Source organism: Eubalaena glacialis, chromosome 11 (genome assembly GCF_028564815.1).
Source record: "Eubalaena glacialis isolate mEubGla1 chromosome 11, mEubGla1.1.hap2.+ XY, whole genome shotgun sequence".
Classification (NCBI taxonomy): Eukaryota; Metazoa; Chordata; class Mammalia; order Artiodactyla; family Balaenidae; genus Eubalaena; species Eubalaena glacialis.
This window is the reverse complement of record NC_083726.1, coordinates 39143941-39160044: the sequence shown is the minus strand read 5'-3', so window position 1 is coordinate 39160044 and position 16104 is coordinate 39143941. Positions and strand designations below refer to the sequence as shown.

General features: G+C 33.9%; 2 protein-coding genes across 10 annotated transcripts in view; one reads left to right on the top strand and one right to left on the bottom strand.

Moving 5' to 3' along the window:
* Positions 1–16104, bottom strand: part of LIN7A (lin-7 homolog A, crumbs cell polarity complex component) — a 393426-nt gene that overhangs the window by 11598 nt on the left and 365724 nt on the right. The gene's annotated exons all lie outside the window — the stretch shown is intronic.
* Positions 1–16104, top strand: part of PTPRQ (protein tyrosine phosphatase receptor type Q) — a 258054-nt gene that overhangs the window by 216790 nt on the left and 25160 nt on the right. For 8 of the 9 annotated variants that reach the window (XM_061204869.1, XM_061204868.1, XM_061204865.1 and 5 more), the window contains one exon: positions 15537–15618. The exons of the other annotated variant lie outside the window; for it this stretch is intronic. In XM_061204869.1, coding sequence (XP_061060852.1) covers positions 15537–15618 — 82 coding nt within the window. The remainder of the gene's footprint in view (positions 1–15536; positions 15619–16104) is intronic. 9 annotated transcript variants of the gene reach the window in all.

Sequence of the window (16104 nt, the reverse complement as noted above, 5' to 3'; positions counted from 1 at the left end):
TTAAATTTGTAACTACTTGATATTGTTTATATCATTTTTATAAAAGCCTGTCTTATGCCTCCTTATTTTAGTATAAAATGACATTAGAAGTCTAAATTGTGTATTAACACTTCATTTTTTAAATTGCTTAGTATTTAAGAATTAAATACAAAGTTAAAATTACCTTTGAAAGGAAAAGGAAAAACATGTATACTAAATATGTCATCAATATGTATTGGAAATAGTAGAATGCTTAATTGTAAAGATAAATTATTCAAAATGTTCGCACATTTGAAAAACTTCTATTAAGATAATTCACCAAATTCTTTTATATTTTTTATTTTTTTGCTTGTTCAGTGATCGATAGTTTGTTTTTTTTTCTTTTTCCAAATTCTTAATAAAAACTATCATCAGATGGTCTTAACAAGTTTCAATTCTTACGAGATCCAATATTTTGTGATGCTTACAAGCACATGACAATTGTTACAAAGAACCTGCACAGCTGTGTTGAACTCTTAGAAATTGTTACCAACTCTGAAAATATGGCATCAAAGGTCTTAAACTTAAAAAGGAATTAATCATTTATAGTTGTCATTTACCAAAGTTGGTCTTTACCTAATAGATTGACTTTGCAAAAATATTTCCAGTATGTCTAAAAATATCTACGTGCTATACGTACATATACATATACGTATATATATCTGCTATAGAGGGAAGTGTCATCTGATAAGCAGGGTCCTTCCAAATGCGACAAAATGAAAGTTATTCAGTGTTATCAGTAAATTACAAAGAAATTTGGTTTGTTGGATATGAAAACTTCTTTATATTTATCTACATTTGTTTGTTTATGTTCCAATACAGGTTGTTCCTATCTAAAATGGATAGTGCTCCAAAGGCTATGTGTAAGATGGTTATATATTAACCAGGACATAGTTTTCCATATGAAAGATCAACCGATTTTCAGGGTAACCTGTCAAAGTTAAATCATATCATAGCAACAATAGAGCATTACTAGTATTAGGCTCTGTGTCTCAGTTCTATAAGGGTCATACTGCATAGTAAAAGGAAGTTTCTTCTCCTTTACCCCTGTGGGCCCAACTCCCTTTCCACACTCCTTTCTGAGTTCAGGCCTGGGCTCTCCATCTCTTTCTTCTACACGTGAAAGTATACAAGGGACAGAACTTCAAATCTTTGAGTGCAATTAATTTTAGTTTTTTGAACAATTTAGTTTAATCTGTTCATACTAAAACGTGAATTTCTAAGTGCCCAAACAATTTTACAGCATTTTTTAAAAGATTCTTTCTTTATTAATCCCCCAAAAGTCTCTAGTAAGTAGATCTTTAGGAGTTATAATACAGTGAAAAAAAGCCAGTCAGTATTGGAGAAAGTATTCTTTTTCGAGGAGGTTACCATTCTATAGTGGCTATGTGAGGTCAGATCCCCTAAGCTCTATGTGTTTTCACAGCTTGCCCCCTACTCCACTGCTGAACACAGCCATTATCAAAAAGCGGTAAGATTTATCTTTTTTAAACAATGACTGTCATGACAGCTAATGGGAAAGGTGGGCAAAGACTGTATAGATTGTTTATTGTCGGGTACTTATAATTCAGGGACAGCCTTATTTAACCTTGACTCATTTATTTTCCTGTTCCATGATTATTTATATATATGTCACTTTATTTGTACATGGATGTACAATTGCCTTTAAAGCATATTTCAAACAATTTTTATCTGTTTTTGCACATAGAAAACTGGTATGTATTACCACTAGTCATAGCACACTTAGAAATTTTAGTTTTCATGCTTTTTGCTTTCTCATTTACTTGTTATGATTCTAGTAATCATGACTGTAAAAACTTTCTCACTGGTAATTCCAATGGCACATACTAATGTGCTTTGCTTGATTTATTACAGAAATTTATTAAAATAACTATCAAGTGGTTTGGTATTAATTCTTTTCATTATAGAGATCTCCAGCTTTATTATTTACTGAAGGTTTTTCATGTTAATAAAGTCACTAATACATTAGACAGTAAGACTAGAAAGAACAGTAACTAACAGATTCATAATTAGCCATGCGCACATATGCACGTGGTCATTCTTCACTGAAGCTCTAAAGCTCTTCACCTGTATTTCAGGTGCTGGAAAATCTAAATCTATTCAAAGCCATACATGTCTGATGAGGGTAGAGCCACAGAGACTAATGGTAGATTCTGAGACAGAAGAACCAAAGAGCTGGAGTTAGCTTCCAAATTGTTGAGTAACTTATGCCATATGTCTTTGTTATTTACAAGAAGGAACTTAGATAATTTCCTTTAAATCTACCCAATTAACATATGCTCTTTGTACTTGAGGCACAGGCATATTCTTTTCCTTCCAACCTGCCTACTTTCTTCATGCTAATTGGACTTGCAGTTTTCCTCAGTGTTATAGGTCTTCACATGTCCATAACAGAAATGATAAAATATCTAATTAGTAGTTAAAATATTAACTTTAGGGAGTTACCTAGTTGACCAAAAATGGTTATTACAATACTTGGTACTAAATCCTCTTCAGGATTTAGGGTTTTGTGGTTAAGAAATTATTTATTTTATATCTGCCTATATATTTATATACATTTTAAGAGTCTTCCTATAATTTTTATATGTATAAACTCTCATCATTTGATTATATTATACCTTATTTCACAAAGGACCTGAAGAAGAATTCTCTCATTCTTTTTCTTCTTGAAAGAGAACAAAATTCAAAGATTTAATACTCTATAAATCTATGAGAACATTCAGGGATATGCCAAGAAAATGTTTTAAGTTCTTATTTGGAATGATAATGACATCATTTCATTATGCACATTTTCTATATAAGTTTAGTGAACGCAAGCTGTATTTCTTGGGAAGAATTCTTGATATTTGTGCTCATCTATTCCGCATTTACCAGATTAGAAAATAACCCTTGGGTTTTGCTATTTGATAAACAAATGAACAAAACAACGTTTTGTGATGGCTCCTTCAAAATACAGCCATTAACACAATGAAGTGAGAAACACTTCTAGGAGGAAATATTAGCAAGATGAGCATACACACACTGGTAATGCAGGCCTATCTCTTTAAAACTGCTGAGCCTGGATCACTGAAGAAATAAGGAGGAAATCAGAAAATACCTAGAGACAAATGAAAACAAAAACACGACGATCCAAAACCTATGGGACGCAACAAAAGCGGTTCTAAGCAGGAAGTTTATAGCAATACAAGCTTACCTTACAAAACAAGAAAAATCTCAAATAAACCACCTAGCCTTATACCTAAAGCAAATAGAGGAAAGAAGAACAAACAAAACCCAAAATTAGTAGAAGGAAAGAAATCATAAAGATCAGAGCAGAAATAGAGACAAAGGAAACAACAGAAAAGATCAATGAAACTAAAAGCTGGTTCTTTGAAAAGATAAACAAAATTGATTAAATTTTCACCAGACTCATCAGGAAAAAAAGGAAGAGGGCCCAAATTAATAAAATTAGAAACGAAAAAGGAAAAGTTACAACAGACACCACAAAAATATGAAGGACCACAGGAAACTACTACAAGCAACTATATGCCAATAAAATGGACAACCTAGAAGAAATGGACAAACTCTTAGAAAGGTATAACCTTTCAAGACTGAACCAGGAAGAAATAGAAAATAAAAACAGACCAATTACAAGAACTGAAATTGAATCTGTGATTTAAAAACTCCCAACAAACAAAAGTCCAGGATCAGATGGCTTCACAGACAAATTCTACAACACACTTAGAGAAGCATTAACACCTATCCTTCTGAAACTCTTCCAAAAATTGCAGAGGAAGGAATACTTTTGAACTCATTCTATGAGACTACCATCACCCTGATGCCAAAACCAGACAAAGATACCACACAAAAAAATTATAGACCAATATCACTGACAAACATAGATGCAAAAATCCTCAACAAAATACTAGCAAACTGAATCCAACAATACATTAGAAGGATCATATACCATGATCAAGTGGGATCTATCCCAGGGATGCAAGGATTTTTCAATATCTGCTTATCAGTGTGATACACGTTAAGAAACTGAAGAATAAAAATGATATGACCATCTCAATAGACGCAGAAAAAGATTTTGACAAAATTCAACACCCATTTATGATAAAAACTCTCCAGAAAGTGGGCATAGCGGGAACATACCTCAACATAATAAAGGCCATATATGGCAAACCCACAGCTAACATCATACTCAACAGTGAAAAGCTGAGAGCATTTCCTCTGAGATCAGGAAGAAGACAAGGATGCCCACTCTCACCACTATTATTCAACATAGTTTTGGAAGTCCTAGCCACAGCAATCAGAGAAGAAAAAGACATAAATGGAATCCAAATTGAAAAAGAAGAAGTGAAACTGTCACTGTTTGCAGATGACATGATACTATACATAGAAAATCCTAAAGATACTACCAGAAAACTACTAGAGATCATCAATGAATTCAGCAAGGTTGCAGGATACAAAATTAATACACAGAAATCTGTTGCATTTCTATACACTAACAATGGAAGATCAGAAATAGAAATTAAGGAAACAATCCCATTTACCATTGCATCAAAAAGAATAAAATACCTAGGAATAAACCTACCTAAGGAGACAAAAGACCTGTACTCCGAAAACTATAAGACACTGATGAAAGAAACTGAAGATTGCACAAACAGATGGAAAGATATACCATATTCTTGGATTGGAAGAATCAATATTGTCAAAATGAGTATACTACCCAAGGCAATCTACAGATTCAGTGCAATCCCTATCAAATCATGAATGGCATTTTTCACAAACTAGAGCAAACAAATTTACAATTTGTATGGAAACACAAAAGGCCCCAAATAGCCAAAGCAATCTTGAGAAAGAAAAATGGAGCTGGAGGAATCAGACTCCCTGACTTCATACTACACTACAAAGGTACAGTCATCAAAACAGTATGGTACTGGCACAAAACCAGAAATATAGATCAGTGGAACAGGATAGAAAGTCCAAAGATAAGCCCACTCACCTATGGTCAACTAATCTATGACAAAGGAGGCAAGAATATACAGTGAAGAAAAGAGAGTCTCTTCAATAAGTGGTGCCAGGAAAACTGGACAGCTACATGTAACAGAATGAAATTAGAACACTCTCTAACAGCATACACACACACACACACACACACACACACACAAAAACCTCAAAATGGACTGAAAACCTAAATGTAAGGCCGGATACTATAAAACTCTTAGAGCAGAGTTGCAAAACATAGGCAGAACACTCTCTGACATAAATCACAGCAATATCTCTTTTGATCCACCTTCTAGAGTAATGAAAATAGAAACAAAAATAAACAAATGGGACCTAATTAAACTTAAAAGCTTTTGCACAGCAAAGGAAACCATAAACAAAACAAAAAGACAACCCACAGAATGGGAGAAAATATTTGCAAACAAAGTGACCCACAAGGGATTAATCTCCAAAATATACAAACAGCTCATGCAGCTCAATATCAAAAAACCAAACAATCAAAAAATGGGCGGACGGTCTAAATAGACATTTCTCCAAAGAAGACATACAGATGGCCAAGAGGCACATGAAAAGATGCTCAGCATCACTAATTATTAGAGAAATGCAAATCAAAACTGCAATGAGGTATCACCTCACACTGGTCAGAATGGCCATCATCAAAAAATCTACAAGCAATAAATGCTGGAGAGGGTGTGGAGAAAAGGGAACCCTCCTACACTGTTGGTGGGAATGTAAATTGGTGCAGCCACTATGGAGAACAGTATGGAGGTTCCTTAAAAAAACTAAAGCTAGAGTAACCATATGGTCCAGCAATCCCACTCCTGGGCATATATCCAGAGAAAACTCTAATTTGAAAAGATAAAATGCACCCCAGTGTTCATAGCAGCACTATTTACAATAGTTGAGACATGGAAACAACCTAAATTTCCATCAATAGATGAATGGATAAAGAAGATGTGGTATATATATATATACACACACACACATATATACACAATGGAATATTACTCAGCCATAAAAAAAGAACCACATAATGCCATCTGCAGCAACATGGCTGGAGCTAGAGATTTTCACACTAAGTGAAGTAAGTCAAAGACAAATATCATATGATATTGCTTACATGTGGAATCTGAAAAAAAAGATTCAAATGAACTTATTTACAAAACAGAAATAGACTCACAGACATAGAACCAAACTTAGGGTTACCAAAGGGGAAAGGAAGGGGCGAGGGATAAATGAGGAGTTTGGGATTAACATATACACACTACTATATATAAAATAGATAACCAACAAGGACCTACAGTATAGCACAGGGAAATATACTCAATATTTTATAATAATCTCTAAGGGAAAGGAATCTGAAAAAATATATATACATATACACACATATAAAATGGAATCACTGTGCTGTACACCTGAAACTAACACAACATTGTAATTCAACCATACTTCAATTAAAAAAGATCCAATGAAGTTGAAAAAATCCAGTATTTTAATTGTATAGATTATGTATACTTCTACAAAATAAATCCTATATTAAATCTAGGATTAAACTCTTGGGAAAGTTTAAAAGAATAAAGATATAATTTATAAGGCAAAAACATTGCTGAGCCTAACCGGCCCTGTGGTTTGCTTTTAACTAATTTAACTGTAACACAGATTGCCTTCCCAAGAGAGTTATAACACTTAAAATTAAATAACCCAACAATATTTTCAGAAGATAAAGATACTACTGGCTAAAAATTTTTTATTTTTCACTGTCTCCTTTCTACACTTAATTAAGTTAGAAGTTTTGTTTCTTTCAGTGACTAAATCAGAAAAAAAATAGAATAATATTGATCAATGTCACTAATATTCTTACTTGACAGATACTCCTTTTCTTCCAGTCCTCAATTTTTTCCCCCAAATTTTGGGCATCATTCCATACTAGTTATCTTGCCTATTTTAGTTGAGTGAATGTAATGGTGCATTATGTTAAGACTCAAGGCCCAATCCAGTAATCATGAATGGAATTAAAATTCTCAACAAAATGAAGCAAACAATTGAATGGCTATTTTAAGAGTATCTTTCTTTCTTCAATAACTTTAGAAGTTTGCATGTCAAATTTTTATTAAATATATATGCCTCCAGGAAGCTTACCATTCGAAAGAATCCTATGAATGTGTTTGTAAACTGTAAATCAGAATACATTTGGTATTATTATTGTTATTTATAATATCTGTAAAATTAAGAATGACCCCAATCTACTTTCACATACAGGGTTTGCTAACATAGTAATTGCTACTGTTTATGAGCAATTACTATTTGTTAAATTTTGTATGTAATGATCTCACCCAGCTCGTTCAATCATTTGTGGTAGGTACTCTTATCCCCACTTTACAGATGAAAAATAAAAGATGCCTAGAGAATTTAGGTAACTGTCCAAGGTCATGCACCTAGTAAATAGGACAGCCAAGATGATCCCAGGTCAGTTTGATTCTGAAGTATCAACATACACCTATAATTGTGTGTGTGTGTGTGTGTGTGTGTGTGTGTGTATTTAACTCTGAAGCATACTAGATTAAATCAATATAAACCCACTTAAAAAGACAAGGGCCCATGACATCCTTCTTCAAGTAGCATTTTCTATACAGAGAATGATTCTAAGGGAAGAACTGCTTCTTTTGAATTACTTATTCTCTAGTGATATGGGGCAAAGGAATGATGGCATTTTAGTGTAGGTTCAATCTTGCAGAAACTGGAAAATAGTAGTACAATTCTTGTGACTTCAGTAAGAATACATAAAATTTGACTGATATATGAAATTCTTTGTAAAATTGTTAGCATGTTAATTGCCATCAGTTCTTTGACAGATTCTGGTCATTAATTTTACTTCTGTCTTACCTATTTTGCAAGCAATGGCAAAAATATGTGAATCCAAATAAGAAATGTCTGGACAAAATGTGAATTTGGGACAAGAAATGTCCTACGGTAGAATGAAATTTAAGATATTTACTGCTCATGCTCTTACAGCAGCAAATCAAAAACACTGCAGTGTGTTTTTATACTAAATAAATAATGAATCTTTACTTCCAGATACTCTTCATTTTTCTTTAGACGAAAGGAGATTTTTGTCATCCAGTAAGTTACTGTGGTGATGCAGAGCTCTGCTGTGATTATTTTAATCTTTTCAGGTGGTGTGCTCTATATTTTAAAATACAAGATATGAAGTGCTGTTGGTTAACGTGCTGTTTTTTCCAAAGCCAAAAAAACTGTAAAACAAAATACTCTAAACTTTCTACTTACTAAGTGTCCTCTATGATATTGCATGCTATTGATATGGTAAAGTTAACCTTATCAAAATGCACATTGACTTGCAATGTGCATGTCCTAAGAATTTGCTGTGTTATCATGTTGTGTTAACTTTGATAGTAAAGTAAGTTTTTACCTAGATTTCTTCACATGCTTCTTGTCCTATTATGACGAAACAAGAGTTGAGTTCTCTGTCTGATGGGTGGAGTCTGGGTTCACACTTCACACAAGCTCATTTCAACTACTGCCCTGCTAATCTGTAAGGACTAAGACAATGACATTCCCTGTTCTCTGACTCTGGGGCATATACCAAGCAGCACATTTCATAGAAATTTGACTTCTATCCTGACCAATGGATAGGCAACTGTGCATGCTTTCAAGCATCCCCCTAATGCCCAGAAATGCCTTTTGTATCCTAGGATGAAAATTGCTGTATACATTTTGAAGGTAGCATAGCAAAATGTCAGCATTAGCAGGGGCCCAACAATTGATTGAGTGCCCCAGAGATACTCAATTTCTTCATGTAAAGGATATGAATGGAGGCAGAGAGTGAAAATGCCTTTGATTTCAAAATCCCAGATCTACTACAGCAGAGTTAGTCCCCATGAGCCGCAAGGCTGGATGGGATGGGGCCAAGACTCCTGACATTCCCATTGACCGTGAATAGTACTCAGCGTGATTAAAACAGAGGAAGCCAGGCCCTTTTCTACTCTAATCAATCACATTTAGCATTTTGGAATCATAGCTAACCTCAGAGAGAAATGCTTCCATTTTTATCGAACCCTCACTGTATCTCTTCTATCACCACATTTTCTTCCCCTGGAATCAGTAAACAGAGTCCTGCTCAGTCAGAGCTTCTACTTTGATAGAACTAAACTTAATAGTTCAGGTTAATCAGAACCTTTAAACACCTCTACATAAATCACGTTTGTTAAAATAGATGTAGTCTTCTTTCAAATCTAGTTTTTTGAGGTCGCCTTCAAACCCCTGACAGAGGAATTTCTGTGCTTACCTGCCTGGCAAGCTAACAGCTCAGGCTGTCAAGACTTCTTTTTAAATGGTGTTATGTCATCTGTCTCCTCTTCATTAGGTCCCCTCACTAAGAACCTTTGCCCATCTCTTCACACAGCTGCTGGCAGTGTCTTCATCCTCTCTACTGCTTCTGCCCTATTGCCCCGGAGGTAGCTAGGTTTATGACCACAGTTTTAATTTAGAATACATGGTTTACAAAATAAGAATCTGTCAAGAATTTGGTTTCATATGTGCTAATGTGGAGAGGCTTAGTAATAAGGAAAATTCAACTCTTGACACCCTGGGAATCTTATCTCTCCTCTTTGACATCAGCAAGAATGTTGCTTTTCTATATGTATTTAAAAGACCATTTCACCTTGTTTGAATAAAAGAACTATCAATTGGGCACCTACAAGTGCCAGGCACTGGAAATACTGTGATGAAAAAGGAAGGGGCACTGCCTCTAACAAGCTGCCCTTCAAAGAACTAAGCTCCGTTAAAACCTATTTGTCCTTACAGATATAAAGAGACATGCTGAGGAACTACTTAGATAGCATTTACTAATTGATTATTTTTCTAGATAATAAGAAAAATATTGCATTACTCACTTATTCAGGTGGCACGTTTACCTTATAAAGTGAAGTTTTAGAGTCAGCTGTATAATACTAGCCACTGGTTGGGATAATATTTTTAATTTGTATTGAGGACCAGAGAAAAGTCATTGGCGATTTGATAAAAGAAAGGAGGAGGGTCTGAAAGGATACTATTTGAAAGCCTATAACAAATAAAAACAATAGAAAAAAACAAAAATTAAGATACCTTTGAAAGCATTACAGTAAATGCTTTGGATAAGTAACAGAATATCATTGTAGAAATAAATGTAAATGTTGGAATAATGAATTGAAATATATAAACAATATTTTACAAAACTTGGAAAGATCAATTAACATGTTTTACCAGAAAGATAGATTCTTCAAAGATTTTTAGTTGAATATGAAGTACATGTTAGTGTGACAAATACATATTTTTACATTAAGGCAATAAAATTTGAGGTTCTTTTCTTTTTAACCTAACTTAACCGGTTAAGTAGAAAACACTGTTTCTCAATTTGTCTTATTCCACTGGTAATGCTGATTTAAGCTGCTCATCTATAGGCTATCATCTATGGCTCTCTATTTGCACTATATTTTAATTCCCTACAGATTTCAACTAATTGACCTTGAGGTAAAGCTGAGTCTCTGTGACAATATGGTCTTCAATCACCACTGCCAACATAAATAAATGGTTCCTCTCTGGATCTATCAAGAGTAATCTGAGTGGAATTTAAGTTTTTGATAGACTTTGAAAAAAAAATGAGCCCAGACATGAAATAATACCCTTTTCAACAAAAGGGCACAGGATTTAAGCTAAGATTCATGTAATAAAAAGTGTTTAGCCCTTTATATTGGAAAGTGGTTAGTTATCTTATTGAAATCTGAACAATTCCCAAATTGATTTATACACTAATGAACTGAATATGATTTGACAGTATCCTTCACTGTTGTATTGTAAGTGAATAAAATAAGAGGACTATACAAGTCTAACATGCTCTCCATGTAACAATTTTTTAAGTTTTTTAAAATGTTAATAGAAAGTTTTTTATTTGAGTCTCTTTGAGTGTCTCCATAGATCACTTTATTTGAAAACAGCACTCCTGAAATAACATTGTTGATTTTCATACACATTAATTTCTATGAGGTTTTTTTTATGCTTATCTAACCAAATAATTTTTCTTAAAGGAATTTAATTTCTTCATCAGTAACAAGTCAGTGCATTTTCTTCATATTATATGCCACCTTCTTTTCTAATTCCCTGCATAAATTGTCCACATTACTATTTTTTCCTGTTTACACACAAAACTTTAAAACTTCAAAGAAAAATAAAATTTAGAATGCAGCCACTAGTTAAGAGAAAAATATACAATATGAGGCTAAGAATCAAGACAATGACATGGAGACTACAGACAAAAACAAGAAAAAAACTAACTTTTATTTGAAACAGGTAATTTATGCCAAAATGTCTTCTCAATTTAAGCTATCCAGATAGGTATTTTGATTTCAGTTCACACATAATTGTGAGATAAGCATAGACTAGAAAATTACATAAAAACAGACTGTTAGAAGCCTTGTTTCTCACATTATGTAAATACAAGTGTGAAGAACAGCTTATGTAAAGTGATTGGGTTTAGATAAAGAGAGTGATACTGAAAAATAAATACATAAAGCCAAACAGATCTTATTTTTTAAAACCTGTTTTTTTAATTACTTGTCTAGACAAGAATGAGTCTATTGTTCATGTAATTTCCTAAGTATCTAGCACCTGTTAACTTCTAATGTGAGAGGATCTGATATGGCTTTGTTTAGACTTGTATACTGTTTATTGATGCATCTATTGATCACACTTATTTAAACCTTTGAGTAGGATCTCCGGAGAATTCTCAATCACTTAATATTTTTGTGGAAAATTCATTTAATTCAGATATTCTCTCATAATAATCAGAGCAGTTGTATTTAGCTCACTATGTATCTTAGTCTGAATTCACCCACAATTGTATATTTAACAATGATTTATTCACTGTGTACTACGAATAAGTTTATGAGGGACTTGTAGTAAGCCAAGTGTTAATCCTGCCCCTGCCTTCAAGCATACATGAATCTCAATACATGTGTCCTTAATACATGTACTTTTATATAGCCGTAACAGAAGGTGGAAGATGATTTGTCCATAGAAGTTTAGTTTCATAGAAGGAAGAAATTATTTTCTCTGTAACAGAACAGGGTAAGGTCCATGGGGGAGTTAACATTTGAATCAGCCATTAAGCAATCAGGAAAATCTGGTTGTGGGGAAACACCTGGAACGGTAGAAGAAACTGATAGTAAGAAAATATCTGGAGTACAAACAGGGTAATGTGAAGGGTAGTTATAAGGAATAATGTAAAAAATGCAGGCATGATTAGAAATGCTTTCACATGATAATATGAGAACAATTATTCCAGCCTTTATATTATTAGGAATTTATTTAGAATTTGAATTGAGAACTAGAAAACCAAACGTGGCTTTGAAATATTTGTGATCACTGTTTTTTTCTGGGACTCTGATTAGGAAGAATACCATAGGAAATCTTGCTGCTTAATTTAGTGCAATCTAGTCTTCCCAGTTTTGAGTAAAATTTATTCTTTTGGAAACAAAAAAAATCATTATATCAGTATCAATTGTAGAACAGATCAGTAGGAGGAGCTTGAGTTTTACAATAAAACTAGAAATAGCAATTTTAATACTAATGATAGTAACTAACATTTACGTACTGCTTCCAAAGCCAGGCGTGGGCGTTTCCTAGCATTTTACATATATGAGCTTGATTTACATATATTTGCCCTATTTTCTAAATTAGGAACTAAGAAAGATTAAGTAACTTGCTCAAGACAATATAGCTAGTAATTGTTGGATCAGGTATTTGAAGCCATTTTTAAAAGGGCATTGTATTTTTTAAGAAAAGAATTCACAAATATCCACCCAAATCCAATAGCTAGCCAGTTACGGTTTAAAATCAGTATCTCTAGAGAGATCTTTCAAATGCAAAATAAAATAATAGTAAAATAAAAGCAACCTTCTGTGGAGGTCTTCACGGAAATGAAATTGACTAAAAGGTATTAATCATAATTTCTAAATGAGAGAATAGATCATTAATGAAAATAGAACAAGGATATGAATAATAATCTGGTGCTTTAGCTATTTCTTGCTCTACAAACTAGCTCTATGTCAGGTTCTAGATAGCACAGTAAAAATATTTTTGCCAGTACTACCTCAAATAATCCTGGATCCTCTGGGAAAAGAGAATCTCCCCACTATAGGATGGCTGTCATTAAAGCAGATGTAGTGTTTGAATTTCACCAAACACAAACTCAATAATGTTCCCTGCTATTATAAAAGTGATCTCCACACAACTCAAGCATTTCCATTTCTGCGTGGTAGCAGGGAAAATGATCTTGCTAATTCAAGTATCTCATTCATTTCTATCTTAAGCTCAATTCATTAATACTTGCCCAACCTGACCTTCGTTCCTTTCCTATTTCTGAGGAATATCATGGCATAGGAACATTGGGGCATCAGGCATCTTCAGGGGCTTGGGTAGTGTGGGTCTGGCTCATGGTTGTCTTTTTTTCTTGCTGGTCTTTGCTGAGGTGTAATTATTTTCAACGGGGATTGCTTGTTGCCTCAGTCCCCACTGCATGTGTCAGAAGTCTTTCCAGGCCCTCCAATTCATACACTCTGTTTTCCTGTCCCCAAATTAAGGATTCTTCTGATTCAATATCCCATTCAGGCATCTCCATATCCATCTAGTTAGAGTCAGAATTTCTCTGGTGCCTCCTTAGAATCACTCTAGGGTATTGTGAGAAGCCCACAAGCTCATCCACCAAGACTTTGCTCTAACCTGTGATTCTATGCTATGCTATGTTGCTCTACTAGGTTATACCCTGAGTTGCTGAGAGATACTTCCTTCTGCTTGGGGACACCTATAGCATTAACCAAGAATTCTACCACTCTTCTTGATAATACTTGCTCCAGCACCTCCATATTTTTCACCAATTCCTGTGTTGTAATAAAATACACCCTTTTGACTCAGGTTTTCTTCATTGAACACACACCTCTGACCATTTTCAAAGTATTTAAGCCACATTTTTCAATCTAATTTTTTTTGTTTGTCCTTTACTTCAAAAACCATATCCTCTTGTAAATATTTGTCACTTAAGAAATACAGTGAAATCATCCCTAATAATATTTAAAATTAAAAACTTTGATAAAGGTACATGTTCTTCATTTTATTTCATCATACTTTGTGCCTTTTGTGTTTTTTGCAGTGCTAATTTGTTGTGCATGACAAATGTTATTAAAGATGTACCCATCTCTGAATTTGTGTGTTGCATAGTCTTTTTAGCTGTTAAAAATTATTTCAATTTTTTTCAGAGTATAAATAACTTGACCAATGAACTGCCACAAAAGATATGTATATCCAAAGTAATTGAAATGATTGTCATTTTTTATGGTTATATATTCATGAAAACTCACTCATGAAACAAGACTTAGGCAATTTGATGTCATTTTTCAAAGATTCACCCTCCCTGATTTAGCACTCTCTATGAACAAAGAAAAAAATTTAATTCACATTAACTTTTTTAGACCAATAAATACTATGCAGTATATTAAAAAGTGACCTGTTTTTGATGTAATGCCCCAAATGCCTAACAATATAAAAGAGTACCTTCTTAGCTTGAGAAAGAAGCCTAATTATTATCTGGCCATATTTGGGTCCAAATAATATAATTTCAAAATGATACAGAATTTAAAATAATGATCAAATATCAGTTAAAGGCATAGCATGTTATACATTGCTGATTTACCCTGTTTTTCTGATTTTAATCTAGAACTCTTTCAGAAAGAGCTGTACCCTCAACTCATAATGTATTTAACACAATCTCTGTTGCAGGTTACTTAGTTATAGAAAATCCATCAAGTAAGTTTGTTAAATATCTTTTCTTCTTTTTGAGTATCAACTCTGGATTCCCTGATTCGATGAATCTTAATGTGTGGTTCCTTTTCTGTATGTTTGTTAGAAAAACCTCCAAGCTGGATATAAATCATAAAAGCATGACTAATTGCATGGTAACTGGAGAAATGCTTTCTCTCTCTCTGGGGTGAAGCCTGCATGTCTGTATTTTAGCTTGGGAAGTAATACAGGGATATTTAAACTCCTTAGGGTTTAAAAACCATGTCGTTACGAGAATGAGGTCACTGCAATATTTTATATCTTCTAAAACCTTGTAACGTATAAAATGTTTTCTGTATGACAAAGAGGTTTTATGTGCTTTAGGATTCAATGATGACTTTATGCCCTTACATTTGCTTGAAAAACTTTCTTCATTAAAATGTTACATCATTCATTTAAAGTCACTTAAAATTTGAAGGATTTTTATACCATGAAATGCAAAGAAAGTGAACTTAAAGGGGGAAGCTAATTTTGTAAATATGACAGAGTGACTTTAAAGGGCTGTGTGCTTTTGAAATGTCCCTTGTCCTCTAACTTGTCAACTGTAAAGAGAGTGCCCAGGCTAAAGGAAAAGAACTCAACCTAACATGACTCCATTTTATACCTTTCTTTGCTTGGAGGCCGATAAGCAAGAAATCCTTTCTGCAACATGTTGAAGAGCTTTGCACAAACAACAACCTAAAGTTTCAAGAAGAATTTTCGGTATGTTACTAGCAGTTGTCACAACATTGCCAGACCTCCAGTCGTTTCATGTGTCACATTTCATGTCCAGTTTAAGCTTGCAAGGCCATGAAGGACTCTGGCCTTGATAATCAATACCCAATTACCAGGTTGATTGTTTGGATAGTAACGTTACACGGGGCAGCCTCCGGTGCAACCTGAACAGAATTATTCACCTACTGTGTCAGGAAAAGGTGCTCCTCATCAGAGACCTCCCCAGCAAGGGCAGCCTGGCCCTGTTTCTTCTTTGCTCTCTCACCCAGATGTACATGCAACTCTAGAATGCTGTATGCATCAGGTTTTGTGTGTGTACGAGGTTTGGGTGGTACTGTAAATGTGGCTTTATATTTAAATAACTATTTTAGATTTAGAAACTAAATAATTCCATTTCATATTTGCCTGCTTAGTTTATGTGAGTGGTACAGATGAACCTGAGAACAGAACTTGATGTTTCCAGAAATTATTTAA